This window comes from Dama dama, chromosome 4 (assembly GCF_033118175.1).
Source record: "Dama dama isolate Ldn47 chromosome 4, ASM3311817v1, whole genome shotgun sequence".
Taxonomy (NCBI): Eukaryota; Metazoa; Chordata; class Mammalia; order Artiodactyla; family Cervidae; genus Dama; species Dama dama.
This window is the reverse complement of record NC_083684.1, coordinates 64931360-64944921: the sequence shown is the minus strand read 5'-3', so window position 1 is coordinate 64944921 and position 13562 is coordinate 64931360. Positions and strand designations below refer to the sequence as shown.

General features: G+C 43.5%; 2 protein-coding genes across 2 annotated transcripts in view; both read right to left on the bottom strand.

Moving 5' to 3' along the window:
- LOC133054802 (zinc finger protein 665-like) overlaps positions 1-13562 on the bottom strand; it is a 43524-nt gene that overhangs the window by 18005 nt on the left and 11957 nt on the right. The gene's annotated exons all lie outside the window — the stretch shown is intronic.
- LOC133051775 (cytochrome c) lies at positions 1716-2331 on the bottom strand. Its single transcript, XM_061136400.1, has one exon. It carries the CDS (start codon positions 2251-2253, stop codon positions 1936-1938), a length of 318 nt encoding a protein of 105 aa, XP_060992383.1. The 5' UTR covers positions 2254-2331; the 3' UTR covers positions 1716-1935.

The following is a 13562-nucleotide window of genomic DNA, read 5'->3' as shown; positions in this document are numbered from 1 at the left end:
TCAAATGGACTGGAACGGGCAAATTTAATTCAGGTGACCATTATATCTACTACTGTGGGCAAGAATCCCTTAGAAGAAATGGAGTAGCCCTCATAGTCAACAAAAGAATCCAAAATGCAGTACTTGGGTACAATATCAAAAATGACAGAATGACCTTGGTTCGTTTCCAGGGCAAACCATTCAATATCACAGTAATTCAAGTCTATGCCCCAATCAGTAATGCTGAAGAAGCTAAAACTGAATGGTTCTATGAAGACCTACAAGACCTTCTAGAACTAACACCCAAAAACGATGTTCTTTTCATCATAGGGGACTGAAATGCAAAAGTGGGAAGTCAAGAGATACCTGGAGTAATAGGCAAATTTGGCCTTGGAGTACAGAATGAAGCAGGGCAAAGGCTAACAGAGTTTTGCCAAGAGAACGCACTGGTCATAGCAAACACCCTCTTCCAGCAACACAAGAGAAGATTCTACACTGGACATCACCAGATGGTCAACACTGAAATCAGACTGATTATATTCTTTGCAGCCAAAGATGGAGAAGCTCTATACAGTCAGCAAAAACAAGACCAGGAGCTGACTGTGGCTCAGATCATGAACTCCTTATTGCCAAATTCAGACTTAAATTGAAGGAAATAGGGAAAACCACTAGACCATTCAGGTATGACCTAAATCAAATTCCTTATGATTATACAGTGGAAGTGACAAATAGATTCAAGGGACTAGATCTGATAGACAGAGTGTCTGAAGAACTATGGATGGAGGTTCGTGACATTGTACAGGAGGCAGTGTTTAAGACCACCCCCAAGAAAAAGAAATGCAAAAAGGCAAAATGGTTGTCTGAGGAGGCCTTACAAATAGCTGAGAAACGAAGAGAAGCTAAATGAAAAGGAGAGAAAGAAAGATATACCTATTTGAATGCAGAGTTCCAAAGAATAGCAAGGATAGATAAGAAAGCTTTCCTCAGTGATCAATGCAAAGAAATAGAGGAAAACAATAGAGTGGGAAAGACTAGAGATCTCTTCAAGAAAATTAGAGATACCAAGGGAACATTTCATGCAAAGATGGGCACAATAAAGGACAGAAATGGTACAGACCTAACAGAAGCAGAAGATATTAAGAGGTGGAAAGAATACAGAAGAACTATACAAAAAAGATCTTCATGACCCAGATAATCACGATGGTGTGATCACTTACCGAGAGTCAGACATCCTGGAATATGAAGTCAAGTGGACCTTAGGAAGCATCACTATGAACAAAGCTAGTGGATGTGATGGAATTCCAGTTGAGTTATTTCCAATCCTAAAAGATGATGCTGTGGAAGTGCTGCACTCAATATGTCAGCAAATTTGGAAAACTCAGCAGTGGACACAGGACTGGGAAAGGTCAGTTTTCATTCCAATCCCAAAGAAAGGCAATGTCAAAGAAAGTTCAAAATCGCACAATTGCATTCATCTCACATGCTAGCAAAGTAATGCTCAAAATTCTCCAACCCAGGCTTCAACAGTATGTGAACTGTGAACTTTCAGATGCTCAAGCTGGATTTAGAAAAGGCAAAGGAACCAGAGGTCAAATTACCAACATCCTTTGGATCATCAACAAGGCAAGAGAATACCAGAAAAACATCTACTTCTTTTTTTTTTTTTTTTTCACCATCTCCCTAACAAGTTTAATATTCCTTATTCAAGTTCAATCATCTCTTTAGAATGGGAAAAGTGATAGTACTTGTTGAACAGGAATTACTATCAAAATTAAAAAAGCTGACCATATTTGTTTAGCCACAAACCAATCTTATTTAAATCAGGACTGTCCAACAGAATTATTCCATCAGCCGTTCATGATCTGAATTCTAGTGTGTGAGATCAATTTAAATATGGTACACATAAAAAGTCATGAGACACTTCTGTTTCATAATAAATAAGGCAGTGGCCAACTATTACTCATTGGTAGCTTTTTTGAGATAAGCTATCAAGTCCTCCCTCTCTCCCTTCTTCTTAATGCCAGCAAAGATCATCTTTGTTCCAGGGATGTACTTCTTGGGATTCTCCAAGTACTCCATCAGCGTCTCCTCTCCCCAGGTGATACCTTTGTTCTTGTTGGCATCTGTGTAAGAGAATCCAGCAGCCTGACCTGTCTTTCGTCCAAACAGACCATGGAGGTTTGGCCCAGTCTTGTGCTTGCCTCCCTTTTCCACAGTATGGCACTGGGCACACTTCTGAACAAAAATCTTCTTGCCCTTCTCAACATCACCCATTTTTAAATCGTTCTTTCTCTGGGCGCGACCGAGAAGCTCCCGCTCGCAAGCCGAACGCCCCGCTTTCTCAAAAACATCTACTTCTGCTTTACTGATTATGCCAAAGCCTCTGACAGTGTAGATCACAACAAACTGTGGAAAATTCTTAAAGAGATGGTAACACCAGATCACCTCACCTGCCTCCTGAGAAACCTGTATGCAGGTCAAGAAACAAGTTAGAACCAGACATGGAACAACAGACTGCTTCCAAATTGCAAAATGAGTATGTGAAGGCTGTATATTGTCACTCTACTTATTTAACTTATATGCAGAGTATAGCATGAGAAATGCTAGCCTGTATGAAGCACAAACTGGAATCAAGATTGCTGGGAGAAATGTCAATAACTTCAGATACGCAGATGACACCACTCTTATGGCAGAAAGTGAAGAAGAACTACAGAGCCTTTTGATGAAAGTTAAAGAGGAGAGTGAAAAAGTTGACTTAAAGCTCAATATTAAAAAAACGAAGATTATGACATCCGGTCCCATCACTTCATGGCAAATAGATGGGGAAACAATGGAAACAGCAACAGATTTTATTTTTTTGGGCTCCAAAATCAGTGCAGATGGTGATTGCAGCCATGAAATTAAAAGATGCTCGCTCCCCGGAAGAAAAGCTATGACCAACCTAGACAGCATATTAAAATGCAGAGACATTACTTTGCCAACAAAGGTCTGTCTAGTCAAAGCTATGGTTTTTCCAGTAGTTATGTGTGGATGTGAGAGTTGGACTATAAAGAAAGCTGAGCACCGAAGAATTGATGCTTTTGAACTGTGGTGTTGGAGAAGAATCTTGAGACTTCCTTGGCTTGAAAGGAGATCCAACCAGTCCATCTTAAAGGAAATCAGTCCTGAATATTCATTGGAAGGACTGATGCTGAAGCTGAAACTCCAATACTTTGGCTACCTGATGTGAAGAACTGATTCATTAAAAAGACTCTGATGCTGGGAAAGATTGGTTGGATGGAATCACTGACTTGATGGACATTAGTTTGAGCAAGCTCCGGGAGTTGGTGACGAACAGAGAAGCCTGGTGTGCTGCAGTCCATGGGGTCACAAAGAGTCAGACTGACTGAGCGACTGAACTGAACTGATAGCCTACACAATTATATATACATACATATATATATATATATAGAGAGAGAGAGAGAGTCTACACCATTTTATATATACATATATATATAGCCTACACCATTACACACACACACACACATATATATATATAGCCTACACAATTATATATTTTACATATATATATATCCTACACAATTCTGGTTTCAAAGTCAGAAAATATTATGAATATAAATTTAGAAAATCACATGCGTTGATTACAGGATGCCCAGCAATTTCAGCAAAGCAACTTCAGAAGTTATTATTTATAGGAAAGTAGAAATTGAATGATAAGATTTAGTTCAAGCTACCAAAAGAACAATGAAAAAAATGACCAGAAACAGGAGTTGTAATTTTCCTTTAAATAGGCATCATGAAGTGACAATTTTCTCTTGCTCCAAACACACACACACCCTATTCCGTGTCTCTGGTTGAAGGATTGCAAATGGAAGTTATCTTCTGACAAAAATAAATATAAAACACGCAAGCATTAGAGAGTGGAATTTTGCAATTCTCATCATCTATACAAACTTCTAAATTTATCAGGCTATAAAGTCATGATATCACAACAATAGTTTATATCCATTTACATCCAAATTCATATCCAACCGACTCACATGGGTCCAGGTCACTCCTCTTTCTTCACTAATACCTGTTCCCCTCTGTCATTCTGTTTATCTCCCTATTTCTTTTTTCCCTCTCTCTCTCTGTCCTTTTGTTCCCCTCTGCTCTGGGCTGTTACTGCCCTTCTATTTCTCCTCTCACACCAGCCCTGCCCACTCTGCCACTCATTACTTCTCTCTGTTGCTCTTTTTTCCCCAATCTGACTGTCCTAAATCTCCAAGTATTAATATTTCTGCCTCTTTCTTCTCCCATCTGAGCTTCCTCTCCGCTCCCTCCCTCTTACCCCTGTGACATTCCCCTCGACCCCCTCCGCACCAGCGCCCCCCTACCCAGACCCCACCCCGTCTCCCCCGTCGCCCCGAATCCTTGGGGGCAGATTTCCGTCCAGGTCTTCTTCTGTCCCAGCACCATCAAGACTCCAAGTCTCACCCTCTCGCCTGCACCATCAGAATGACGCGCTTCACCACTGTTTCCCCGCTGCTACCGCTGAGCAAGGGCCCCTCTTCTATTCTGCTCACCTTCATTTCTCCGGAGATTCTGCTTTTCTCTAAACTTCTCTCCTTTCCTCACCCGCTACCTTCAAGGCTTATTCTCTTTCAAGAAGGTCTCTTCCAAGTGCCTCACCAGTCCTCTTCATTGCCATCGCTTCTCCCTCAAGCTTTTCTCAACTTTCTATTTCTCTCGGAGTCTCTGCTTCTCCTGAGCCCCCTCGCCCACAATTTACAGGGATGGCGACTGAATAAGAAGCCCCCCTCCCGCAAGAGCCTGTTTTCCAGAGGGTGGAATTTGGAACCGAAGATCATGGGTGTCACATGGCTGACCCCTGTCACCTCTGCCAACACGGGTTTAGAGGAAAGGTCACTATGAAGGGAACGCCTGCGGGGCAGAAGAACCGGCCTGAGGAGACGCGAGGACAATGGGGCTGGGAAGGTGGGGGGGTCTCAGTTCGGGGAGAAGACGCAGCCTCTCCCGAGAATGGGGTGACCGGAGCTGACCTCAGGGGCCGAGAGGGCGAGGCTGGGGGTGGTGGTGCGAATAAATCCACCTCATGGGAGGGCATTTTATGCGGTTGCAGGAGGGGCAGAGGGGTCAGTGAGGTCAGTGAAGGGTTTTAAGCTGGAAAGGGGTGCGAAAGGCAGCGTCTAAGCGGACCGAAGGCAGGAACCGGCTCCAGAGCGACTTTAAACAGAAAGGTAAGTACCTGTGGAGACGTCTGAATTTGCTGGGGGGTGGTGGGGCGGGCGCGGGGATTCATGGTCTGTAGCGACCCTGAGACCCCGGGTACAGAAGAAAGGAAACTGCGAGGCTCAGATTTGACTAAAAAGACAGAAACTCACGCTGCGTAGCGAAACCTTCTCTCTCGACTGTCAGCTTCCGGGTGTGTGAGAAACTGCGCGCACGAGGAGTAAAAAGGCTGAGCGGCCTGGGGGGCGGGGCCTAGGCGGGGCGAGGCCGTAAGAGGGCGGGCCGTTTAGAGAATAGGGCCTGCGTGGGGACCCCGGGCGCGGTGGGCGGGGCCTGCGTGGGGACCTCGGGGTGGGGAGGCGGGGCCTCGGGGCGCGGTGGGCGGGGCCAGCGGCGGGTACTCATTGATAGGCCAAAGAATGGAATTTTGGACGGTCTGTGTCTGGCTTTCCCCCAGGTAAACAAGGGACCTAGCGGGAGTCTTAAATCAGTGATAATGGGGAAGGATGGGTCTTAACAGTATTCCACAATTAGAAGGTCTGAAGTAAGCTTCAACTCTGTCACCATAAACTGTAGCAACAGGCAAAAGTCAAAAATGATAAATACACATGCTATAGTTGAAAATGGAACATTAGGAATATTAAACTAATAATAATAAAGACAATAACAAAGGCCCAAGAACCTTGGCGTGTATACCTTTGAATGATGCTGAAGGGTCCTGCGTGTCCATTTGTGGCTATGTTGTGTATGGTCTTATCACATCCTAGAGACATCGGTATGTGTTGAAGGAATGTTGTTCTAAATCATTAAGTCAAGTCAGAGGTCTGGGTTGCTCTTTAATTGAACAAGAACCCAGAGGTTATATTGATGCCAAATTCTTGGCTCTCGGTGCACCAAAGCCAAACTGAAACGTGGAGACAGAGTTATGGAGGAGAAAGAAAGAGTAGCTTTATAACTTTTCCAGGCAAAGTGGGGATACAGTAGCCTAGCACCTCAAGAACTGTGCCTGGTGAGCACAGAGCAGGGAGAGTTTATATAGTCAGGCGAGGATATGTGATAAGGATCAGCAGTAATAGTCTTGCTGTCTTCTTCAGTTTTAAAACGGTAGGGTTGTTGACAAGCTTAGGGTGTTAATAGTGAAAGTCGCTCAGTTGTGTCCAGCTGTTTGCACCCCATGGACTATGCAGTCCATGGAATTCTCCAGGCCAGAACACTGGAGTGGGTATCCGTTCCCTTCTCCAGGGGATCTTCCCAACCCAGGGATCGAACCCAGGTCTCCCCCGTTGCAGGCGGATTCTTTACCAGCTGAGCCACAAGGGAAGCCCAAGGGTGTGAATACATATATGTAAAACTGAATCACTGTGCTGTACACCCCAATCTAACAGAACACTGTAAATCAACTATATTTCAATAATTAAAAACATGAAAAAAGAAAATTAAAAAATAAAAATGAAAACCAACCTCTGGGCCGAGAAATTCTCTCCACAAAGGTAGCAGAGAAAAAATGCAGAGCTGCATTTAGTTTTTTAAGTTGAAGTATAGTTGATTTACAATGTTAATCTTTGCTATACAGTAGTGATTCGGTTATACATACATGTACTTTTTTTTTTTGTATTCTTTCCATTATGTTTTAACACAAGATATTGAATATAGCTCCCTGTGCTATACAGTAGGACCTTGTTCGTCTATTTTATGTATAGTCAGACTATACTGTTTTAAAAGCAAGTAATTAATGCAGGCAACACTGAAAAGAGTTGGGAATTATAGTCCACCTCTTTGAGGATATAGTACATAAATGATTTATAATTATGCTGTTATTCTCTACGTGCTCCTTACACAGCTTCAGAAAACCTTAAGTTAATTTAGTGCCTACCATGCTGTTAAGGAAGTTAAAATGAAGGAAGTCTTGTTCAGGGTTCAGTAGCAGGAGAGCAGGCTTCTGACCTGCTCCGACACTGCCTGGATTCCATGCCTGCCCCCAAGCACAGCAAGTCAGGCAGCACTTTAGATAAGGTAGTAGGTCTTGGAATTCTTGAGCCCCCAGAGGCTTCCTACCCAGCCTCCGCAGAGCTGCATTTTTGCACACAGACTGATGATCCCATTTTGTGGCCTGGGATTAGAAGCAGGAGACCTCAAACTGCAATTTGAAGTCTCACCTGTGGGGTGCACACACTGCCTGGGACCCCTTTCCCAACTGGGACTCTACATTGCTGTCATTCATAACTTCCCAGCACTGTTCAAGTCTGAATGTCGGTTCGGCCCAACTTGGTGATATATATGCTGTTACTTCTCTTGTTTCTAACTTCTTTTCTTCTAATGACTGTATATTGAAATTAATTAAGTTGAATAATCTATTAACAATTGAAACTTTATTTGCGTGTAACGAGTGGTTTTGTTGTTGCTGTTAACAAATCCTTTGAACCTAAAACAAATTGAGAGAGTAGTATTGAAACATATACATTACCATTCGTAAAATTAGATAGCCAGTGGAAATTTGCTATATGACGCAGGGAGCTCAAATCTGGTGCTCTGTGACAAGCTAGAGGGGTGGGATGTGGTGGGAGGTTCAAGAGAAGCGGACGTATGTATACTTATGGCTGATTCATGTTGATATGTGGTAGAAACCAACACAATATTGTAAAGCAATTATCCTCCAAATAAAAATAAATTTGAAATAAGAAAACAAAATTAAAACTTTTGGCAAAACAGCTGTGTGGGTTATCTGTCTTGTCTCAATCATTTATTTGAAACACAGTATGCTATCTAATTTTTTGGGGGATAGAAAAGCTGAGGTACCATATTATATGTTTCAGGTGTACAATATAGTGATTCACAATTTTTAAAGGTTATATTCTACTTAGAGTTATTATAACATACTGAATGTATTCCCCGTGTTGTACAATATACCTTGTAGCTTATTTTACACATAGTAGTTTGTACCTCTCACTCCCCTACTCCTATCTTGCCCCTCCCCTTCTCTCTCCCCACCGGTAACCCCTAGCTTGTTCTCTATATCTGTAGGTCTGCTTCAGACCTAGCTTCTCTATATTTGTCGGTTATACTTTTTACATTCTACATATAAGCAATATCATCTAGTATTTGTCTTTCTTAGTTCACTCAGCACAATACCCTCTAAGTTCATTCATATCCATGTTGCTGCAAATGTCAAACGTTATTCTTTTTTATGCCTGAGTAGTGGAAATGGCAGCCCACTCCAGTATTCTTGCCTGGAGAATCCCAGGGACGGGAGCCTGGTGGGCTGCCATCTATGGGGTCACACAGAGTTGGACACGACTGACGTGACTTAGCAGCAGCAGTATTCCTGCATCTTCTTTACCCAGTCATCTGTTGCTGGCCGGCTATCTAATGTTTTTATATTTCAATTCTTGACATCATTTCTCCTTTCACTTTTACCCCGTTCACTAGTCCTTCTCAGTGTTTTGTGTCATCCCATTTCTCTTCCCATAACTTAGAAGGGGTCTGGAAGCTTGAGAGGGGTCTGAGCGAGAGGAAAGAACTAGAGTCTTTAACAGAACTTCTCAGGAGAGCAGAGGATGCCGTGAGAGACGTGCTTTGCTGGAAGTCCCTCATGGCTCGGCCCTCAGGGCTTCCTGATCTTTCTCTGTAGGATCTTCAATGCTCTAGAGATACAAACATGAAAAAGACTCTTCTTACATACCCCGATGGCCTTTTGGGAGATACTCACTAGACATGTTGTTTTTGGTAGTCAAGAACTGGGATGAATTGCTTAAAAACATTCTCAGCTCCCCTAGCGTGTACTGCCATTGCTGCTACAGGTGAAATGATAATTGTGGTTCTGTGGGGAGGTGAGGTCACAGCATCACAAGGTTTTATTTTGGTGCCTGGCTGTCTCCCTCTCACATGTACTGGCTGTGGGGACCCTGGCACCAAGCCCGCCCATCCTGGCAGCCAGAGGACTCTGGTGAGTATCTTCTATTTTATTCTGAGTATTTTCTGTTTTATTCTGAGCCCTCTCCCACCCATAAGGGCAGGAGTGTATCAAGAATCTGGAGAGGTGCTCATTTCAGAAACAGGATTTTCCCAGGTAGAAAGTGGGCCAGGATACAGAGTCCTTTGGATGCAGGAATAATTCCTGGAGTATGTGCTGAACTCATGGAGAGAGATGGATAGTTCCTTACTCTATATATCAATTCCTGATGCCTTTTAATGTAATCCACCCCAATGAGGATGACTGCTGTTTTACTCTAGTATATTCCTAAATATATATTTTATATGTTTAGGCTGAGCTAGGTCGTAAGTTGTAGCATGTGGGATCTAGTTCCCTGACTAGGGATCGAACCTGGCCCCCCTGCATTAAGAGTGCAGAGTCTTATCCACTGGACCAGCAGGAAAGTCCCCATGTAACTTTTTAGAACAAGGGTCCCCAACCTCTGGGATCTAATGCCTGATGATCTGATGTGGAGCTGATGTAATAATAATAGAAATAAAGTGCACAATAAATGTAATGCACTTGAATCATCCTGAAACCATCTCCACCTCGTATCTTCTCCCCCAGGTCTGTGGAAACCAGTCTTCCACGAAACCAGTCCCTGGTGCCAAAAAAGTTGAGGACCACTACCTTGGAACATAAGGTTCCTTTCTCAGTCCTGTGAGGGATCACGGTGACTCGCCATTCACCTTGTGCGTGCAGGCGTCTTTGGTGAAAATTTATGTACAATAATGTTATATCATTTCCCTGAAAAATAACAATTGGTACAGAACAGACTGGTCAGAGAACTGGGGAGATAATGGGACAGACACACTTGAGGGAAGTTTAGTTTAAACATGCATCACCTTCCTTATAAATGTTACTAGGTACACTGCCTGTGTCCTGCCTATTTCACAGGATGATAGTTTCTTGCATACCAGATGTATGTCTTACTTAGCCTCTGAGCAAATTGATGATTCGATAATTTGAAACTATTGTCCAAATACCCAGTCTTTTAAGATCAGTGACTGTAGTTGTGTAACTCCAGATATGGAAAGAAATAACCAAGGGCCATCATTTCTTGGCTTGTAACAGAATAGCGAGACAGAAGGTCCAGAAACCTTTGGCTACTGTTACAGGGTCTAGACTAGTGATGGCACATTGAGTAGCCCACCAACGAAATCCTTGGCGGACCTGGGAACGAGCATTCCCAGCTCCTAGCACTGGGGGACAAATTGGTCACAAATGCCTCCCAAACCTTGAAATTAAGACCAAAAGAGAAGGGACTGTAAAAATAAAGAATGTTGCCCACCAGCCAGTTCTACAAGAACCTCGTCATTAGTCACCGAGGTCACTGACCTACAGCTGCCCTGAGGGGATGAAGAAGACTCTGTTCTGGGAAAACTGGCAGAACTGGCCTTCAGAGACGAAGATATTTTCAGGAGAAATGTTTTCATGAACCTGGGTCCTTGCAGCTTCCTATACTTAGATAAGCACTGTAACCATTCCCTGGGATGTCTGCTCCTGGTGACCAGCAGCAACCTTCCACTAAGAGGCGGCTTGACTGGGGATTTCACAGCCACTTCCCGCAAACCAAATGTAAACTGACCTCCTCCCAGAGGAGTTTTCAAAACTCTGCTTGGCTGGTAAAGTTGTCCTATTGGTTAATTCTTCTTTAACGCTACATAAAGATCTTTTTTCCCTCTTAAGCTGAGCCCACTATCTGTTTCAAATGGATGCAGTAATTTTATCTCCATGTGGGTTAAAAAAAAACCCAAAGAGAAACTCCCTGTGCTCTGATTATGGTGAAACTGTTACCCCTCTTGAAATTAGGCCAAGACTGAGTCTAGGGCTGCCTGGGAGATGCCCGGCTTAGGGCGCCCTGCAGCCAACAGCCACTGGTAGGCATGGTGCACACCCGCTTTCTGCTTTGTTCTTCCTGAGGCTGGCCCCATCCCTACTCCTCCCCTTCTCAGCCCTCTCCTCCTTTCCTCTCTTCCCAGGGCACACGCTCCCTGGCTCCCACCGCCTCCCTCCCCTCCTATCCTCGCTGCCTCCCCCACCCCTCCCTTGTGGACCCTTTTGTTTTCTGGGGCGGAGATTCACAGGGGATTTCAAAGCACCTTACTGGTGCAGAGAATGGGCAAATGGGCCGACCGCCCCCACTTTCCAGGAACGCTAAGGATGAGGCAGCCTGCTTCAGAGTCACATTTCCAGAGAAAGGGAGAGTCCCAGTTCAGTTCCTTGGTATCCTAGGTCAGTTTGAGACTCACATGCCTCAGTCCTCGTGCCTTCAGGCTCCTCTCCTGGTTCCAAGGAGGTGGCCCCAGAGTTTTCCCCTCTGGGTTTTCTCAAGATCCACCTAAGCGTCTTGCCTGCGTCAGAAAGATAAACTCAGTCTCATGTGGAATTTTTTCCCTTTGCTCTTAGAGCAAGTGAAAGGCATCAGCAAAGACTCATTATTTCTTGTGGATTTTTGTGTAGAAAATTGGAAAACCAATGAGAGATCACACTTAACCCACCCCTCCACGCCCCAAAAAAGAAATTAGGCAGACTATTTCAGAAAAAATATTAACATTGTTTGTGGGTTTCAGAGCAAAATGATCTTGACAGTTTGAAGCTTCATATGTGTTCTGATACTTCTCTGTTAAAAATAAATGTTTTTAGGGATTTCCCTGGTTGTCCAGTGGTTAGGACTCTGTGCTTTCAAAGAAGGGGGCACAGGTTCTAGCTCTGGTCAGGGAACGAAGATCGAACACAGGGTCTGGGGAAAAAAAAGAATAACTTTTAATGTCAATCCTAAATTCATACCAAATCTACAATTTAAATTTATTCACTGCACTTGTTTCCCTGCCTCCTGCATGTCATTTGAAATACTTGTATATGAGTCTATTTCAATAATTATTACATTGTTCCTCACAGTTTCATTTAATCCTTTCATTATTAATCAATTATGCCCTATGTAATCAATAATAACTTATTCTCTCTTTTACAGTGTTTTGTCTCATATCTGTTTCAAAGCCTAGAGTTTAGCCCATCATATAACAGTAAAGATTTTGGTGGTTACTCTCATTTTATGCTTGTTCTTGGAATAAGGACAAATGCTTCTCTGTTACATCACATTAAGCCATTCTTGCCCCTATAAACCCAACACTTCATCTGGGATAATCACTCTTACAGGGTTTTATGGTAGTTGGTGCTTTATCATCTGATTTTCATTTTAAATATTTATTCATAGGCAACACTGGCCTATAAAAAATAAACTTATAGACATAATTATAAAATTGCTACCATAACAACTATTAATGAAGATAAAAACATTTAAGAATGGCAAAGGACATCAGTTAAAAATAAAGTACAGGTTTTGAGGACACAAAGAGTAAAACTGACAACCTTTCTTTATGTAGGATTGTGGTGAAGAGGCTTGTCTGCAGCTAGAAAACACAGGTTCCATTTCTCACTCGGTCACCTAGGGGGCTGCGAGTTCGCATGGTTCTTACAATCTGTACTTAGGGGCTCCTCCTCTGAAAAATAATAACATTTCCGAGTTGAAGAGTCGATGTTGTTACATACAAAACAATACCACTTATGCAACCAGTTGTTAATGGAAACTATGAATGAGTATTGCTGAATGAAGAACTGTTGTTTAGTCGATAAATCCTGTAGGCCGCGAAAACTCCTCTGTCCATGGGATTTCCCAGGCAAGAATATTGGGGTGGGTTGCCATTTCCTATTCCAGGGGATCTTCCTGACTCGTGGATCGAAGCCGGGTCTCCTGCTTGGCAGGCGAATTCTTTCCACTGAGCCACCTGGGAAGCCCGAGTGAAGAATAGCGGATTTCAATTGCCACGTCACCAAGTAACACAAAGCTCACATATTCCTGCAATGCCATCTTACTCTGAACATGAACCCTGGGGTCTGGGAGGTGGCGGAGTGGCCTCCAGGGATCTTGCAGTAGGGGTCATCTCCTTATCACAGACTGTAGTCGGAATCTTAGGGAATTTCTTGTTTCTTTATCAGAATGTTACCATTCAACTCAGGGGACACAGGTTAAAACCCCTTGATTTCACTCTCAGGCACCTGATCTTCGCCAACATCTTGGCCCTCCTTTCTAAAGGACCTCCCCAGACAGTGGCAGCCTTTGGATTGAGACATTTCCTCGGTGACCCTGGATGCAAACTCATCTTCTACGTTCACAGGGTGGCTGTGGGGGTGTCTTTCAGCACCACCTGTCTCTTAAGTGTCTTACAGGCCATTATGATTAGCCCCAGGAACTCCACATGGACAAGTCTTAAAGGAAAAGCTCCCAAGTATGCCGGCTTCACTCTTTACCTGTGCTGGATTTTGCACTTGCTTGTAAATACATTTGTGTTCACGTATGTGTCTGGGAAATGGGGCAGCA

Coding starts and splice junctions, on each gene's coding strand:
- LOC133051775 (XM_061136400.1), bottom strand. CDS start 2,253: ATGGGTGATGTTGAGAAGGGCAAGAAGATTTTTGTTCAGAAGTGTGCC.